The 19,011-nt window shown below is 49.2% G+C and overlaps 1 protein-coding gene across 2 annotated transcripts in view; it reads left to right on the plus strand.

The window, feature by feature from the left end:
- Positions 1–19,011, plus strand: part of ABCC1 (ATP binding cassette subfamily C member 1) — a 121,602-nt gene that overhangs the window by 93,533 nt on the left and 9,058 nt on the right. For both annotated transcript variants that reach the window (XM_036917918.2, XM_036917917.2), the window contains exons 20-24: positions 6,905–6,995; positions 8,925–9,054; positions 11,529–11,736; positions 13,765–14,075; positions 18,520–18,719. In XM_036917918.2, the coding sequence (XP_036773813.2) occupies positions 6,905–6,995; positions 8,925–9,054; positions 11,529–11,736; positions 13,765–14,075; positions 18,520–18,719 (940 nt within the window). The remainder of the gene's footprint in view (positions 1–6,904; positions 6,996–8,924; positions 9,055–11,528; positions 11,737–13,764; positions 14,076–18,519; positions 18,720–19,011) is intronic.

Here is a 19,011-nt window from a genome sequence, read left to right on the forward strand (position 1 = left end):
GGAGACAGATGTGAACAACATAGAGTCAAATCCCTACTCTTGTGGAGTTTAGAATCTAGTGGGAGAGAAAAGCAATAAACAAAGATGGCTTCATGTGGCATTAAGTGCTATGAAGGAAAATTGTGCAGAGTGATGGGGGTGGTACAGTGAAGGTTCAGGCAGGGTGGTTCCAGAAAACCTCTCTGGGGAGGTGACATTGGCATGGAAAGGGGCCAGCAAGGGGGAGATCTGGGAAACAGCATTCTGACACACGAAACAGCAGCATTCATAGGCTGGTGTGAGGTCAGTGGGTTTAAGGAACAGAAAGGAGGCCAGTGTGGATAGACTGTGGGGGCAGCGGGGGCAGTGGGAGAAGAGGTAGGTGAGGGATCACCCCGCAGGGCCTTCAGGGTGAGGAGTTTAGGTTTTGGTCTAAATCAGTGGGAAGCCACTGAATGTCAGCCAGAGGAAGCAGCTTGTCCGAGGACACACAGTGGCCGCTGGCTGGTTGGGAGCTCAGGTGTGGCCCCTGAGTTTCCAGCCCCTTTCCCCTCCAGGGCTCTCTGGGTCTGCCTGGGGGGGAGCTGCAGGGGACCACGACTCCAGCCAGTTTCAGACCATTTTCATCACCTCTCAGGAAAACCTCGTGCATCAGCGCTCGCTCCCCATTGTCTCCCACATGCCGGGCAACCACTAACCTATTTTCTGCCTCTAGATTGGTGTCTCCTGGGCATGTCATACCAAGGAGCCCATGGGATCCTGGAATACGTCTTTGCTGACTGGCTTCTTTCACTCACTGTGATGTTTTCATCTGGATGGTAGCTTGTGTCAGAGCTTCATTTATTTTTATTGCTGAGTAATATCCCATTGTACGGATGTGCCATGATTTATTCGTTCATCAACTAACGAACATTCAAAATGTTTCCACTTTTTGGCTGTTATGCATAGTGCTGCAGGGAACCCTAGGGGTTTAAAGAAAAGAGGTTTTTTTCCACCAGCATGAGATAGCTGACCCTCCCTTCAGCTTTTGAACTCCCTGTCTGAAATGAGTCTACGTGTTATGCTCTTGTGGTTGGAAGATGCTGCCTCAAGTCCAGCCGGCATCCCTCTTGTTGCAAGTCTCCTACCTCCGGTTCTCCAGCCAAGGTCATGTGATGGGTGGGGGCAACCTCATATTCACTGTATTTCGCTGACCTGCTTGGCTACGGTTAGGTGAAAATAACCCGACACGTTTAACTGAATCTTTTCCCCAGAATGAGGTCTCTCGCTCCCCTTTCTGTCCAGGTGAATAGGGAATGCCTGTAAGCGCTGTTGGCCACCCATGAGTTTTTCCCTCCCCTTCCTCCCTGGCTGCCAGCACACCCAGAGAGGGTTTTTGCAGAGCACGGAATACTGCTAATTCCATTTTTTATTTTTTTCTCTGTGCACGTCAGCACTTAATTTGGCAATGAAAATACCATCCACCGCCATCGCACCACTATGGTCATTTCCCCAAGTCAGCCACCCAGCCTCTCACTGGGTGGGACTCCGAAGCCCACAGCCCGGGGGTCTGAAATCACAGTGGGTGGCCTTCTCTCTGTGCCTCTCCTGTAGGAGGGGCCCCAGCAGGACGGCTTGGCAGCAGAGGCTAGTCTTGCTCAGCTGTAACCAGCTTCGGGTGCCAGTGACCTTGGGTTTATTTGAACCACATTTTTAGTTCCTCTAAAGGTAAACTTTTTTTCTATGTTGGATTAATCAAGTCTTTTTTTTGCAACTCCCAGGCCAAAGTGGGTGGGTGCTTGGTTTGGGGGCGATTCTTTCTCATCAGGATGGGGAAGGGAGAGGTAACAGGAATTTGGCCTGGGATGGGGAGTACAGATCCCCCGTCCCCCAGGGATTATTTATTATACTGGTTTCTAGGGAGCTTTTTTTGTTTTGGTGGCAGAGATATTTACAAATTGACTCATTAACCTGTCTACCTATAAGGTGAAATGCGTTTTTATTTACTCTGTTTCTTTATTGGGAACCTAGAGCCATGCTTGTCAACAGGGAACGTTCATGCCTCCTTGGGGACACTGGCAATGTCTGGAGTCTCTGCCGGGGTGGGGGTGGGGTTGCCCCTAAATATCTGGTTGGGAGAGACCAGAGATGCCCCTGAACAGCCTACAATGTCCAGCACACCGTCCCCACCCCACCCCCCTCCCACCCCCACCCCACCGCAGGAAATCATCCGGCCAGGAAGCTGGCAGAGCCGAGGGTGCCGCTGTCCTGTGACCTCACCCTGCCGGAGGTCTTCCTTTTCACCTGCGGGGAAGGACCTGTGTTCCAGCAGTGTGGCCAGAACCTGGATTGAGCCGTCTCTCAACCTCACGACTCATTTTTCCCCTTTTTCAAATTCTTTGCTGATTTCTGTTGTTTATAGGATCAATGCACTCATTATAGACAATTGCAAACTGCAGAGAAGCGCAAAGGAACAGCCTCCCACCCTCCCACAACCCAGAGGGGCGCTGTGTTGGACTCTGGCCTCTTTCCCACCTGCCTTTCTTTCCTAGGCCTTGTTCTTTGCCAAGAGGAGGGTCCCGTTGGGCACCCTGGCTATCAATTCTCCTGCCCCCCCCCCTCCCTCCCTGCCCTTTTTCTCTTCATGTCAGGTCATAAGCCTCCCCTCCCCCCATGTTACAAAAAACCTGTCATAAACACCGGCCAGCTGCTGGAGAGCCCATCGTACAGACAGTGCATTCCTTCGGACTGTCCTCAGCAGCCGTGTTTCTTCCCCTTTTGAGTATGAAGAGCTTTGAGGGCTGATGTGGGAGGGACAGGGTCAGGCGATGCTGCCGGTCGATACCGTTTTTGGTCAAAAACAAGGCGTTGACTGGATTTTTTCCTCAGGAGAGGCTTGCCGGCTGGCCCTTGCTCAGGCAGAGTTCCAGAATCTTCCCAAGAAAAAGCAGCAAGCCTCTGAGATGCCAGCTTTGAGGGCCAGTGGCCCGCAGAGCACACACGGCCTGGGCAGTGCTTATGTGGTTCAAAGGCAAGGATGGTGCCTGGCTTCTCAGCCTCCCAGCCCCGTACCTCATACTTAAGCACGAGAAGAACCTTCACTGGATCACAAGTTTTCTGTCTTTGCTTAAAAAAAAAATCTTATTATTGTATAGCATCCCCCTCTCCCACCATCATTTTCCCCTCACTTCCTTTATTTTCCTCTGTAGCACATACCAGTGCCTGACGGTAGATACTGGATCCACTGCTTTGTTTACTGTCTCTCGTTCTCCTACCCCCAACCCTCCCTCGTAATTTAACCTCCATGAGAGCTCTCTGGTCACCTCTGTGTCCCTAGGACTGGGAACCGTGGCTGGCACGGAGTAAGTGCTCAGGAAACATGCTAAAACAAGCGAATGACTGGGTTATGCCTTGACCACTTAAGGCATATCCTATGTAAGCTTTGGACATTACTGCAGCTGCACAGATACCCCAGATTAGAAGAAAATAGAGCTAATTTTACCCATTTCTTTCAGGGCTAGTTTAGAAACCAGCTTGTGGATGCCAGGCTGTTGGATGGCCCCGCAGTGGCCAGTGTGGTGCCCCTTCTAGCATTGAAAGGTCATCTCTGCTTATTCACTTGACTGTTCACTATAAGCTGTGCATCTCCCATAAGGTGTGTGCAGAGCACCTGCTGTGTGCTGCGGGGACACCTGGTACTTGAGCCACTATGGGGGTGGTGCCCGTTGGATTGTGCAGTGTGTGTCCTAGGCAGCCCCAGCAGGCCATCTGATGAGATGGGTGCTGGGAATAGAGCAGGGGATAAGACCTGGTCTGTGTTACCAAGCACTCACAGTCTGGTGGGGAATAACCACAAAATAATTAGACATCCTAGTGCTCCATGCAGTGATGGAGGCAAGCCTACAGGGCTGGGAGAGCCCCGAGAAGGGGTGCCCACCCCAGCCTAGGAGGGGCCAAGGGGAACCCCAAGCCAAGTCACCCTCTCCTCCCCTTCTCTCGGCTGTATGTGTAGCTGGCTCAGAGTAAGATTCTCTGTCCTTGAAGAGCTAAAGGCTGTGGGCTGGAGCTGAGTCCCGTGCCAGCTCCAGCTGTCACACCTGCCCTCCTTCACTATAATGCTTTCTTTCCCTCTGCCGCCATGAAAACAGACGTGAAGATGGAAGGTTGGTCTGTATTCTTCTAGCTCTCAACGTTTGAACATTTATAGCTGTAACTTTCAGAGAAAAGGTCTGGCTCCATTCAGCATGCTTGTTGGGGATCCACCCAGAACATGCGGGATGGGGAAACTGAGGCACAAACATGGCAGGTCCCTCAGCCATCCTTGCCCCTGACCCTTAAGACATCCATCCCCTCTGGGTATTTAAGGGAGGCATAGGGAGGGCGTCCTGCCTTGGTTCTTAATGCTTCTGTAGATGTTGTGAATTCCCAGGTTGCAAGGTAGTGGACAAGGAGGAAGGTCAGTGACATTGGGGTTAGAATCAGTTAGAACGAGGCTGTAGATGGATTTGTCCTGTTGCCGCATGCCGGGAAGGGCCCCTGAATGCCTGTATTTCCACCCTCTTCCATTGTTAATCCATTCATCCAGCAAACATTTACTGGGCTGTACTATGTGTCAGGCTTTGCGGTCAGCACTTGGGGATATAGTTCTAATCCCCAGATCGCTCACCCATCAGCTGGGTGACCTCTGCTAAGCTTTACTGTTTCATATGTCAGACTACCATGACCAGCAGCTGCCATGAAGGAGATCCTGCTTATGAAATGACTGGCACACAGTAGACAGCAAATGGCCACAGTTTGATTGTTACAGTCTCACCCATAACCTCCTGGGCATGGTCAAGATCAAGGCGGGCCAAAACTGTGTGGCACAGTGAGCACTGGTGGAGTGGCTGCAGGTGGCTCTGGGTACCCAAAAGAGGGATGTCTTCTAGCAGAATTTCAGTGAGCAAGGCTGCCCCGGCTCCCTCTGGTAATGGAAAGGCATGGACCGGAAGCTGAAGGGGATCCATGCCTCCTGCCTTCCATAGCTAGCAGTGTGTGGCCACAGACAAAGGGCTCTTTTGCAAGCCATGGAAGCCCCGCTCTTGTCACGTAGATGACGGGTGTGTACTGGAAGGGTACCAAGTAGCTCAGCAAGCAAAGGCAAACAGAACATGCAGGATTAGGAAATGAGGCTCCTGGGAATCAGTTTCCTCTAGGACAGATCAACTGGAGTTGTCTTCCATTCTTACAGAGTCATGGATGGTTCAGAGTCCTGGGGGAGGTTCTGAAGGGCTGACCTTTGGCTGGTTGTACCTTGGCAGGGGGAGCCTGGGCACGCAGGTGGGACAGAATGGCTTCCTGAAGCAGCTGCCCCAGGACACTTGCTGTGCAAGTGTTTTCAACCTTCCCCAGGTCTGAACAGAGGAAGATGGGCAAAGCCAGGCATGGGCCCCGGTGCTGTGCATGTGTGTGAGCACTGGCTGCACGCAGCTGCACAGAAAGTTCTGCTTGTTACCACTCTTCTTTCTGGTTTGGGTTTTTGTTTTGTTTTGTTTTGTTTTTAAAGATGCTGGCATTAAAGGAAGTGGTTAAAGCAGTGATTCTCAATCCTGGCTGCACCCTAGAATTGTTTGTAGAACACATTAAAAAAATACAGGTAATGGTAACCACCGCTATGGCGTGTCTCACTTGCCAAGCACCGTGCACAACTTGCATGCTCGCATTAATGAGGGTAGGTGCAGTTGTTACTCTCATTTTGCAGATGTGGAAGCCGAGGCTCAGAGAGGTTTATTGCTTCCCCAGTATGCCCGCGAGGAAGTGAGAGAACCCTTCCGCCCTGGCTGGGCTCTAACCCAGCACGAGGGCCTGGCCTCCCCAGCAGAGTCACGCAGGGATTGGACAGCCCTAGTGGTTCTTTCATAGCCAAAGCTGAGGATCACCGACTCGGCGCTCCTACCCCAACCAGGAATGATCCCCTGCCCCTGACAGTCTTCCTCTTCTTCCCGTCGCTGTCATCTAGAGAGTCTGCCTCTTTCATTCTGCCTTAATTTATGTCGTGTCAGCATGTTCCAGGGTCACCCTGTCACCGCTGGCCGCGTAGTTAACCCCTTTTGTAACTTCTGTCCCACATCCCCTCCCATCCTCCTGGATTCGGCCCTTTGGAGCCCTACACTGTGCTTCTCTCTTCCCTGGCACCAAAGAGGAAGTCAGTGCAGAAAAGGGGGTGATAATAATGCATCACTGAGTAGCTGGCAAAGGTAAAGGGGAGAATATATTTCAGCACAGCAGCCAGTTCTCAGGTCGTAAATGTTAGCCACCGTCATCAAGGTCACAGTGGTGAGTGTTGATGTAGGAGGCATACTTCCTGGGATGGTACGAATACTTCCTTGTTGCTGGGGAAATAGCACTGCCCCAGATGCCTCCTACCCAGGACCCCCTGGGCCTCCCTGTGACCTGACAACCACAGGGTCAACCTCTGTCAAGGGGCGGGGGTGGGCGGAGCTCAGGGCTCTTCCTGCTGGCTGATGCTCTGGTCAGAACTGGCTATATGAGCATCACTCTCGCCTGGGATTCTTGGGGACCCCGGGGGCTATGCCCCGTCCCGCTTGTTGGGTCCCTGCAGTCTGGGCCCGTAGACTCAGCTTCACACAGCTGAGGTGCTTTCAGCGGAACTGCATTCTACACGTCGTTGCTGGCACAGGGCACCTGCTTGGGCCCAGCACCTTGCTCTGATGGGACACTTGAGGTGGTTCCAGAGCACCATTCCTGCTCCAAGGCAGCCCCATATAGGTTCCTGCACCCGAGCCAGGAGTATGTGGCCTTAGCAAAGCAGGTCTTGCTTTCAGAGCTTTCTGGTGGCTGGGTTACCTTTCATCTCCTCCTCAAAGTGACAGGTTTTCAAAAATGTCTTTGGTTTTGGCATCTGGCTCTTGAAACGACAATTCCCCCTTTCTCTTGTTTCTGCCAGGGTCAGCAGGCATCAGCGGTCCAGGGAAGGAGGTGAAGCAGATGGAGAATGGCATGCTGGTGAGCGATGCCATGGGGAAGCAGCCGCAGAGGTAAGGGGAGGGAGGGAGGTCCATCCCTGCAGGTCCTCCAGCACTGCAGTCCTGCCCCTGCCTGGCAGGGGAGAGGATGGACAAGGGTGCCAGCAGCTTGGCTCGGCCTACCAAAAAAGGCCTTGAGCTCCCTGGGACTTTGGAGGGTGTAGGCTTTCTGCCCCCTGCCCCCAATCCTTGGGGGACCTCACTTTCCCAAGGGCAGAGGCCCAAAAGGGAGCCTGGCACTGCTCTGCCAAGTGGCACAGCTCGCACGGGCCTCATGATTTTTTAACTATCTGTCTGCTTGCAACACTCGAGTTCCCTACATGGTGTGGCTTTTCGCTCAGGTCACTCCGAGGGCCTGGCATGTTCAGACTTTAAGAACTAGCATTTGGTTTAAAATAGTGACTGTGTGTTTTATGTGCCATTAGAAGCCAGGCACAGTGCCAGCCCTGTACAGTCTGTTGGAGCTGGAGGTAGTTACTGTCATCTTCCCATCTTTATAGGTGAGCAGACAGAACTCTCCACAAGTCACGTGGCTAGAGAGAAGCTGAGCTTGGATTTGAACCCAAGTCTGGTCTCTGAGCCAATGCTCCTGAGTTCTATCCTTGGCTGCTTTAAAGGAAGCTGCTTTGGAATAGACTGTTGGGTATTTGGAGGAGTAGCATTCTGTGGACCTTGTTCCTAACCTCTCCTTGCCTTAGTTTCGTTATCTGTCAAATAGGGTGTGTGGCGTACCTAATCACATAGGGCTGTAGGAAAACTTAGCAATATAGTGTATGTGAGGCTCCGAGAGTAGAGTCTTGCTCTGGCAGCACTCAGTAAACAGCAGTCATTTGTTGGGCAAGCTGGGGCTGCCTGGAGTTACTTCCATTTTGGAGGGTGGATTTTACAGCAGTGGGGCTGGGAAGGGAATTGGTATGAGGCAGTGCCCGTCCACATTGCCCGCAGTACCTCCTAGACTCAGATTTTTCTCACATGAGATGGGTGGAAATACTTCCTTCTCTGTGGGTGCACCTGTCAAGGTGATGAGCTAGGCATACGTGTATAAAGCACTTAGAACAGTGCCTCACCCAGTCACACAAGGAGGGTGGGGGGCCTGCCAGGGTTCAGGCAGGTGGCCAGCATAGTCAGCCACGGTTGCTGCTCTCTAAGAATTTGCTGAGACAGCCGAGATAAGGCAGTACCTGTGGTGGTCCTGACATGTAGGGGCAGGTGAGGGTGGGAAGCTTGTCAGAGAGAATGACCTCTGGGAGGACTGGGCAAAAACATAACAGAACACTGGGCGTGTTAGTTGTTATGCAACGAATTACCCCAGACTTAGTGGTTTGTTGTCTCGCAGTTTCTGTGGCTTGGGAGTCAGCATGGCTTTGTCGGCAGCTCTGTTCAGGGTCTCTCACAAGTGTCATCCAGGCTGGCGTCTCATCTGAAGGCTTGGCTGGGGAGGGATCTGCAGCCAATCTCATGTGGCTCTTGGCAGACTCAGTTCCTCGGGGGTTGTATTAGTGTCCTTTTTTGGCTGCATGCTTGCTTCATTTAGGCATGCAAACCATGGAGGCAGTAGAGAGAATCAGTGACCAAGACAGAAGTCACACCCACCCCTTGGCCTCTGTGGGTCTGAGCCATGGCTAAGAGGGGAAGTTCCTCTGTGCTCATGTGCACACACATGTCATTCCCCAAGGCTACAGGTCCCCAGAAAAGGGACTGCCTCTGGGAGGAGAGGACTGGGCCCCTTGACTGTCCTGGTCTGCATAAAGCTGATGACCACTAGAGGGCAAGAAATACTTTTTGAGTAATGCCTACATAAAGGAATGGTTCTTGGGCAGGGTCCTGGGGCAAGACCCTTCCCCTCTCTGGGTTGCATTTATCAAATTAGAAGACTGAATGGTCACCGACCCTGCCCAAAGGTTCCATTTGGTTGACACCCGCATGCCTTGCTTTCTCCAGACAGCTCAGCAACTCCTCCTACAGCGGGGACACCAGCCGGCACCACAACAGTGCCACTGAGCTGCAGAAAGCTGGAGCCAAGGAGGACACCTGGAAGCTGATGGAGAGAGACAAGGCTCAGACAGGGCAGGTGAGGGCCGGTGTCACTGTGCGACCAGGTGCTGGGTGCTGTGGTTTGTTAACTTGTGTCTTCCTTACAATGAGCCTACAAAGGTAGTGTCTTACAACACAGGACATCGAGGCCAGAGAGCCTGAAGATCTACCGACTTGCCCAAGATCGCAGCCAGTGACTGGCAGAGCTGGGTATGAGCCCTGGCATCAGACCCCAGGGTTGGCATTTGTAGTCTCTGCTGTCCTGTAACCTCCTTTGAGCAGCTGAGGGCTCCTGCTAGCTGTTGGTGACCTGGGTATTCTAATTCAGGGCTCCTTACCCCATGGATTCAGTTGCATCTAAGACAGTTTCAAGATGTCACAGACTCAAGACTTAAAAAATGTTATATAGAGAGAAAGAAATGTTTTTCATTTTTTTTAATTGGGTATGATTGACATATAACGTGTTAGACGTACAGCATGTTCATTGATATGTTTATATAGATGTTCATGTGTGGCATTGTGATTACCACCTCCAAGTTTGTAGACTGCCATCTTCCCTCTGTGTCCTCAGAAAGCGGCGAGGGGGCTCTCTGGGGCCTCTTTTATCGTTATATTTTATATAATCCCAATACGAGGGCTCGTCCTCATGAGCTGATCACCTCCCAAAGGCCCCATGCCTTAATGCCCTCACGTGAGAGGTTAGGATTTCAACATAGGAATTTGCAGGGGGACACAAACATTTAAGTCCATAACCCTAACAATCACTAACTGCTCTGTAACAGGGGGCATTGGTTTCAAACTCTTGTTTTATTTTGACTTTCTTTTTTTTTTACAATCATCTAGTCTGCTAAGTGTCAATAGTTTTCCATTTATGGTAGTGATCCAAAGCTATTTTTAAAAAATAATTGTGATTTTTTTTTTTTAACTAGATAATGGAGTTTTAAAATGTATAAAGAATAAGTACACAGATAAAGAAAAACAGCCACGCCATGAAAGGTGGTACAGGGACAAGTGATGTTGAGGCAGTGTTCTCCCAGACCTGCTGGGTGCTTCCGGAATTTTCTAGGACCCTCTGTTCCTGGCTTCTTCCCTCATCTTGCCCTCACACCTTGGCCAGGAGCAGAGGTGGCTATCTGCCCTCCTTGCTCTTGCTGACCCTCCAGGGAGCCAGAGACATGACTGAGCCAAGGACTAGAGAAGAAAGGGCCACAGACTCCAGGCCCACTTAATCTTCGTTTCATTCCCACACCACCCAGAGGAGATGGGTCCAGTGTTACCTGCATTTTACATGCACGAGAAATAGAGACCCAGAGGTGGGGGTGGGGGTGTAGGGGGCTTGTGACCTGCCAGAGTTGGACCAGCTCCTGAGGAAGACGTCCCTGAGCTCTGCAGAGTAATTCCAAGCTCAGCGGGCAAGCCTGGCTGCATGATGAAGCCAGACAGTGAAATAAACATGTTCTTAATTCTGGGCCCCCTCTCCCCACTGTTCAGCTTGAAGAACAGAGATTTGAAAAACAGAAATCAAAAGGAACCACTCAGTTATTGATCAGACCTCTCATCTTTCACCAGTTATTTTCCAGCAAGACTATAAATCAAACATGATTTTTATGACCCAAAATTTAGCACGAGGAGTTTGCATTGAAAATGAGCACACACACACAAGGAAAGATACCTGGAGTTTGTTGAAACCAGGCCACGGGGTTTGGGCATGGGGCTGGCTTACAGCAGATGGTCCCCTGTCTCTTGTGTTCAGGCCGCTCCTCGGGTGGCTACATGTAATTATTTAGCCCCCATGCTGGGCTCCACGGGGATTCTGGGAGTGAAGGAAGCCCCCGACTCTCACCTAGTGGAGCTGGGAACAGGCTGAGCAGGCACCAAGCGATGGGAAGCCACTGAGATGGTGTGGGATTCGTGTTCAGTGTTCAGAGGAAATGGGGCAGTGGTGACACTGGGTCTTGGTTGCTGGGCCACAGGTCACACCTTCCGACTGCTTCAGACTCATTGATGGCTTCCTGGTGGGAAAGGTTGGAATCCCAGCCCTGTGTGGTTTGGCCACTGCCCGTTCTGTAGCTTCATCTTGCTACAGCCTCCCTTCCTCCTTCCGGTTCCCAAACCTGCTTCGTTCCCTCCTACCTCAGGGCCTTTGCACAGGCTGCTTCCCCCACAACCGGGAGTGACTTTTTTCCATTTGCACCTGGTTAGTTAACTCTGATGCCACTTCCTCAAGGAAAACCTTCAATACCCACCACCCTGGCTGAGGTCAGGATGCCCAGTTTTATATTCTCAGGGACTCATGAACCGCTTCCAGCCCTTGTCTGTAGCAGAACATTTATCTGGGCGATGCTGTGATGAAAGCCTGCCTGGCCGCTCATCTGGAAGCTCCAGGAGGGCAGAGACCTTGACCTTGCTGCCGACCATCAGATAGCTGAGGGCCCGTGCCGTAGGCTCCGTGAGGCTGCCCCTGAGTCCCGCAGGTGTGGCCTCTAATGCGCCTTCCCTCCCGGGCTGCAGGTCAAGCTGTCCGTGTACTGGGACTACATGAAGGCGATCGGGCTCCTCCTGTCCTTCCTGAGCATCTTCCTTTTCCTGTGTAACCATGTCGCCGCTCTGGCCTCTAACTATTGGCTCAGCCTCTGGACCGATGACCCCATTGTCAACGGCACCCAGCAGCGCACGGAAGTCCGGCTGAGCGTCTATGGAGCCCTGGGCATTTTGCAAGGTAGGGGCAGCCCCTGCCCACCCTCCCCTGCCCCGCCTCATTTTGGCACTTGGAACTGCTTCCATGTCTTCCATTCCAACCCCAGTTGTCAGGGTTTTGTGGACCACCCCCAAACCAAGCCAAATTCACATGAACAGACACATAGCAGACACTCAGATATTTATAGCATGAATATTTCTTGAATGCTCATTTTCATATGGCCCTAGGAGATGGAGGGAGGGGGGCTCCAATGTGCCCATTTTACAGATGAGGAAAGTTGAGGATCAGAGGCCCCCTTGTTGCCCTGTCAGGGTGATAGGACTTCTGTAAGGTCTCATTTGCTGTCTGAGGGTGGGAATTAGTTTGTTTTAGTGCTTCTCAGTGCAGGTAGTTTTGTCCCCCAGGGGATATTTAGCAATGTCTGGACATACTTAATGGTTATCACAACTTAAGGGTGCAGGTGGGCCCTGCTGGCATCTAGAGGCCAGGGATGATGCCAAAACTCCTGTAATACATAGCACTGCCCTCACAACAGAATTTTCTAGCCCTTCATGTCAATAGGGGCCCAGATGTTGAGCAGCCCTGCTTGTGGTATATGCACACACGGACAGGACAGCGTAAATGGTGGTAGCCAATGTTTACTGAGCACTTACATGGTGTCTGGTTCTGTTCTCAGTACCTGAATCTATTTTAACTTATTTTATTTCTGCAGCAATCCCATGAGGCAGGAGCTAATATTTCCCCCATTTTATAATGCAGTAACTGAGGCCCAGAGAAGTTAAGTAAGTTGCCCGAGTCCCACAGCTTATTCATGGCAGAGCTGGCATTGAATGAGGCAGTCTGGCTCAGGAGTCCCCACTCTTAATCATTCAGTTACAGAGCCACATGAGCTATGTGTTAGGAGCTCATACAGATGGTATGAATCTGTGCTTATGTAAGTACATTAAACATCTATGATACAGATGTGTAGACAATAAGCATACATATTTGATGTTTTTGAGTACTTCCTGTCCACCAAGCACCTTGCTCTTTCCATTCAACAGTGCTACAATAGAGGTATCATTGTCCCCATTTTACAGATGAGGAAGCTGAGGTACAGAGAGAGGATGAAAATGACCTGTGAGCAGTCCCTCCACTGGTAGGCAGTGGAGACAGGGTTTGGCAGTTGCTGGCTCCAGAATCTGTCATTTTTGGCTCCTGCCTCTCGGGTTTTTTTCCCTTGATGAGGGAGGCCAAGATACAAGCCTGTCCATCCCTCTGAGATCACCTCTGCAGCGAGCAAGTGTCCTACCGTGCTTGTTTGCGGGAGCCAGAAATGCCTCATGATCTCTGGGAGGTGGCTTTTAGGAAAAACAGAAGAGCAGACAAGGATTTCTTAAATTTCTCAGTCCCCAAATACCTCCCCATAGGGCAGAGGACTGTGGCCTCCAAATCACTGAGAGAAGGTTTAGCACCAAGAGAGTGTGCTGGTACCCAGGCCCACACAGCACTGTGTCCTGGGACAGGGCTTCCACTCTGGTAGTAGCCACGGGCCACCTGTGGCTGTTTGAATTTCAAGTAATTAAAATTAAATAAAATTAAAATCTCAGTTATTTGGTCACTAGACACATTCCAAGTGCTCAGCAGCCACATGGAGCTAGTGGCTTCCATGTTAGACTCTGCAGATACAGGGCACTTTCATTATCCGAGGAAATTCTGTTGCACAGCATGGTCCAGAGGAATATGGTGTACAGATTAAGTGCATGAACCTGGAGCGGGGATTGGTTGAGTATATTGAGGGCAAAGGAATTCACCCGAGCCTCAGTTTCCTTATCTGTAAGATGGGTAGTGATATAACATACACACGGAGTCATCATAAGGATTAGGTAAGTATAAAACTCCAGCACAGTGCTCAGTATATAGTGAGTGCTCAATGAATAATACCCACCACCACCATCATTATTATTACAAGCTGAGAGCTGAGGCCTATTTCATCCACATGGCCGCTCATCCCTGCCCCCAGCTCAGTGCCTCTGCCATTCATGGAGTTTAACACGGGAGTGTTTGTAGGTGTCACGGTGTTTGGCTACTCCATGATGGTGTCCATTGGGGGGATCTTCGCCTCCCGCCACCTGCACCTGGATCTGCTGCATAATGTCCTCCGGTCGCCCATGAGCTTCTTCGAACGGACTCCCAGCGGGAACTTGGTGAACCGCTTCTCCAAGGAGCTGGACACGGTGGACTCGATGATCCCGCAGGTCATCAAGATGTTTATTGGCTCCCTGTTCAGTGTCATTGGTGCCTGCATCATCATCCTGCTGGCCACTCCCATCGCTGCCGTCATCATCCCCCCCCTGGGCCTCATCTACTTCTTTGTCCAGGTGAGAGGGGACAGGTCTCGGTGCCCAGCAGGAGCCCTACTGTGTCTTGTGCTCCTATGTGAGCTGAGGGCTCCCTCCCTTTTACCATATCCCTGTGTGGAGCTGTTGAGGATTTGCTAGAGGAGGGGTCAGTTTTGATTACCTTAATTGATTGTTTTTAGCTTGCAGTACCCAGTGTTTTTTTTTTTTTTAATAGGTTTTATTTTTGTAGCTATAAGTTATAACGGGGGAAAAGCTGTAATAATTAAGATACCTTTATTATTAAAATTCCTTTAAGAATTTAATTAAATTTAATTATCTGTAAAACGGATAGTAATATAACATATATATATATAAATTATAAATTTAATTTAATTCATTAGGTTTTAAGCCCGTGTAGATAAAGGAGATGTAAATAACAGCAGTTTAAACAAGATAGACATTTATTTTTCTCTCTCTCATAGAAATTTAGAGGTAGGTCATTCAGGGCTATTACAGCAGTTCCATGAATTTGTTTATACCCATATTCTTACACCATTTTTTTGCTCTCTACCATCTTTGCACAAATCTTCTATTCTTAAGTTGATCCTGTGGTCCAATATAGCTGCAGGAGCTCCAGCCATCACATCTGTGTTTCAGAAAACAAGACTGAGGAAGGGGAACACTTTCTGAAGGTCCCAATGCCAAAGAACAAATAGGCCAAATGAGCAAGGGAGCATTTAACAGCTGAGTCATTGTGGTTTACTTAAGTATAGATTCTGCTTCCTGTTGACATGAGCATGTTAAGGCCCTAGTGGCAGAGCTGTAAGTGTGAACTATCTCTCTGAGTCACAGCTTGTGCTATTTTCACAGGCCCCTGAGAGATTAGCTACAGCACAATTTGTGGTGGGGACAGTGGTTTACATTGGAGCACAAAACTGTAACCCAAAATAAGCGTGAGAAACCATGAAGTGCTCCAGACCCCGAACCGTACCGTGGCCTGTTCGTGCAGGGTCCAGAAGGCCTGGTGCGGTCGGTCCTTGAATGCCACCACACTGTGGCCCAGTGGTTGGTGAGTGTGAGCAAAGGTGGAATCAGAGAGAGCAGGTCCGGTTCCCGGATCCACATTGTGTTCTTTTTAAGCTGGTGCTAGCGTTTTTTTGAAAATCACCCAGCTGCATTTAATCAAAAATATTATCTGTGTTCATACCCTGGCTGGAATTTTTTCTGAAGGACCCAATGCCAAAGAACAAAATAGGCCAAATGCAGCATCTGAGGCAGCCCAAATACCTGCCAGTAGCAGGACTTTGAGCACACCATGGAGTGATTCCATGATGGAATATCATGTACTTAACAGGAACAATTAGGAAGATACTCTTGCAACACCACCAGTTTAATTTTTAAACAACAAAGGAAATTAAAATTTAGCAAAGGATCATGTTATATGCATGCTGTCCTTATAATTAAGATGAAATGCATGATGTGTGTGGGCGGGACTGGAAAGGGGATCAGAATAATGAAAACATTGCCTTTCTAAGGTTTAGGATTATGGGAGAATTTTTTTTTAATGGCTTTTAGATAAATATACACTTGCCCTATAATCCAGCAATTTCACTCCTCAGTATATGTCCAATAGAAACAAGAGAATGTACCCAGCAGGGGAAGAAAAGGTACTAGAATGTTCTTAACATCTTGATTTATAATTATCCCCAAACTAGAAACAACTCAAATGTCCGTAATGGGACAATGGATAAATACACTGTGATGTATTTACACAATCGTAGTGCCTCAGTAATGAAAAGAAATGAACTACTGATCCATACAAGGTGGATGAAACTCACAGATACTATATTGATCAGAAGAAGCCAGACACAAGAGAGTAAATGCTGTGACTCCATTTATATAAAGATCAAGAACAGGCAAGAATGATACAGTGATAGAAGTCAGAATAGTGGCAATAGTGGATATTGACAGGGGATAGAAGAGAACTTTCTGGGGTGCCAGAAATATTCTGGATTTTGATGAGGGGTAGATATGCAGGTGCAGATAAGTATAAATCCATCAAGCTCTAAAGATTTAGTGCACTTTGCAATGTTAATGGAAATGTTATTATATCTAAGTTAAAAAGTGGCCTTTAGATGTATGTGTATACACACACTCTCTTAGAAAAGATCTGAAAGGTTATATGCTGAAGTTTGAATAGTGTTTAATCTCAGGGTAATAGACGTAATATAATTTTGATTTAATCTTCCTATCTGTATCACCCCCCCCCCCAAATGTTTTATAACGGATATATGCTACTGTTTTACTTTAAAAGCAAGTCATTTTTATAAGAACGTAATGTAAGCAGTAAGGTGGTGTGAGATTCTTGTTGGGGCTGCCATGTTGCTACAATAAAGCATTTCCATTTGATGGAATTGTTTGGCGTCCATGAAGAACATATGGCTGCAGGTCTCAGTATCTTAGCTCTCCACCTATAGCCTTGGTCTCTTAAAGAATAAGGCAAGTCCAGGGGTTGGGTGATGGCTCCTGCAGAAAAGTATTAACAGGGAACCTAATGGAAACAACCTAAGTGTCCATCATTGGATGGATGGATAAAGAAGTCACGATATGTTTCGTATATATTTATATATGTAATGGAATACTATTCAGCCCTAAAATATGAGGAAATCCTACCATTTGAAACAACATGGCTGGACCTTGAAGGCATTATGCTAAATGAACTCAGAGAAAGACAAATACTATATGATCTCGTTTATATGTGGAATCTAAAAAAAGTCCCAAACTCTCAGAAAAAGAGATCAGACTTGTGGTTATTGGAAGTGGAGGGTAGGGTAAGGAGGAGGAATGGAAAGGAGGTGATCAAAAGGTGCAGACTTCCAGTTTAAGATAAATGCATACTTGGGATATAACCTACAATGTAATGACTATAACCAACACTGCTGTATGGTATATAGGAAAGTCATTAAGGGAGTAAATCCTAAGAGTTCCCATCACAAGGAAAATTTTTTTCCCATTTTTTCTTAGTTCTTTTCTTTTATTGTATCTCTATGAGAAGGTGAATGTCAGCCTAAACTATTATGATCCTCATTTCATGGTGTATGCAAAGCAAGCTATCAGGCTGTTCACCTTAGACTTACAGAGTAATGTACATATGTCAATTATTTCTCAAAATTGGGGAAATGTTTTTTTAAAGGGGGGGAAGCTAATAATTATTTTCTGAAAATCAGATTATTCCTTAACAAAAATTCATCTCAGATGAGATTTTTACAGCAAATAAAATTTTGAGGTGGTGACAAGAGGAGTAAGTTGAGCAGGTAAAGCACTTCAGAATGGCTTCCATCTGGGAGGTTTATAAGGGGAGCCAGGGAGAGGAGCTGATCATGACTGAGGGCAACAGGGGCAGATCCCAAGGGGCCCTCGGCCATGCTGAGGGGTCTGGACTTCATTCAGGACACTGACAGCTGCTGGAGGAGAGATGCCATCTGACCTACGTTCAGGGATTGGCAGAACAACTGTCTGAGACTGCCCGGCTTGGTGTGTTCCATGGGTTAGCTTGCAGTTTCTGGGGCCTCTGAAGGCTGCCCCACTGTGGGTTCAAACTACCGCCTGGGCTGCCATCCTGAACGAAGCTAATGACCTTGAAGGTCTCGTGAGAGCCTCCACCATTACGCCGGCTGCTCTTGGTGGATGGTCTCTGCGCCAGAATGGGCCAGCGGGAGGCAGGGAGGCTGTCCCCGACCGCTCTTTGTTTGTCCAGCCCTGCCATGTCCGAAGCTGCGCATACATTGTGTCTTGAGCACATTGGGAAGAGGGAACCTCAACCTCACCAGTTGTGTTTGTACAGATGAGGAAACTAAGGCTAATAAAACCGAAGAGTCTTCTGATGACCAGTCCGTCACCTGTTCTCAGCTCCTCAAAGCCTCCAGCGGGTGATTTGTATTTGTTCCATCTGCCTGGGGTTACAGCAGAGTCAGGGTTGAACTGAGATCTGGTTGTCCTCAAAGCCTGCATCTAAAGCCATAAAACCCTAGAGGTCAATGGTTTCAGAGAGAAGCCCAGTGCAGAGATTGGCACTTTGTGGCCAGGCAGTCTGGGTTTGAATCCCAGCTCTGGCACTGCCTAGCCCTGTGACCTCAGGGAAGAGGTTAGCTAAGTTCTTTGTATCCTGATTTGCTGAAATAGGAATGAGCACTTCATAAGTTTGGGTGACGATTCGGTGAGCTGACATACGGGACAGTGCTTAAAACAGTGCCAGGATGGTGAGGGTAGTTAGTGTTACTGTTATTATTGCCGTCACTGCTTGTGGCGGCGGTGATGGGCCTGCAGTTCACCAGGCGCACGGAGGTACCTGTTAAGAGCAGCCCAGCACCGACATTTTGCCTCCTGAAGGTATCATTTATATCCAGACTTTCTCCAGCACAGCCCTGGGAGAATGGGGATGAGGGGAACTTGGCCAACTCCCCTGTCTGTTCTCCCCTGGCAGAGGTTCTACGTGGCCTCCTCCCGGCAGCTGAAGCGCCTAGAATCAGTGAGTCGCTCCCCTATCTACTCCCACTTCAATGAGACCTTGCTGGGAGTCAGTGTCATTCGCGCCTTTGAGGAGCAGGAGCGCTTCATCCACCAGAGCGACCTGAAGGTGGATGAGAACCAGAAGGCCTACTACCCCAGCATTGTGGCCAACAGGTAGGTGGGTGCCCCAGGCCCGCAGGAGGAAGCCTTCCTAATGAGGGTGTGAATCCGGAAAGGATGAGTAGACGCAGTGAGAGGAAAGGACAGACTGCCCATTAAACGCAGGCAGGAGCACTGTTAGCATGCAGTGCTGCAGGGGCATGTACGTACAGGAATAGAGTACTTCTGGAATCACCCTTTGGCTGTTGTCCTGGTGATATGTGGTCATCAGTGACAGGCACACTCATTGTTACCTTTGTGTCCTACTTCTCAGCTGAGGGATGCTCACCCAGCTCCCCTTTTGATG

This window comes from Manis pentadactyla, chromosome 10 (assembly GCF_030020395.1).
Source record: "Manis pentadactyla isolate mManPen7 chromosome 10, mManPen7.hap1, whole genome shotgun sequence".
NCBI classification, from domain to species: Eukaryota; Metazoa; Chordata; class Mammalia; order Pholidota; family Manidae; genus Manis; species Manis pentadactyla.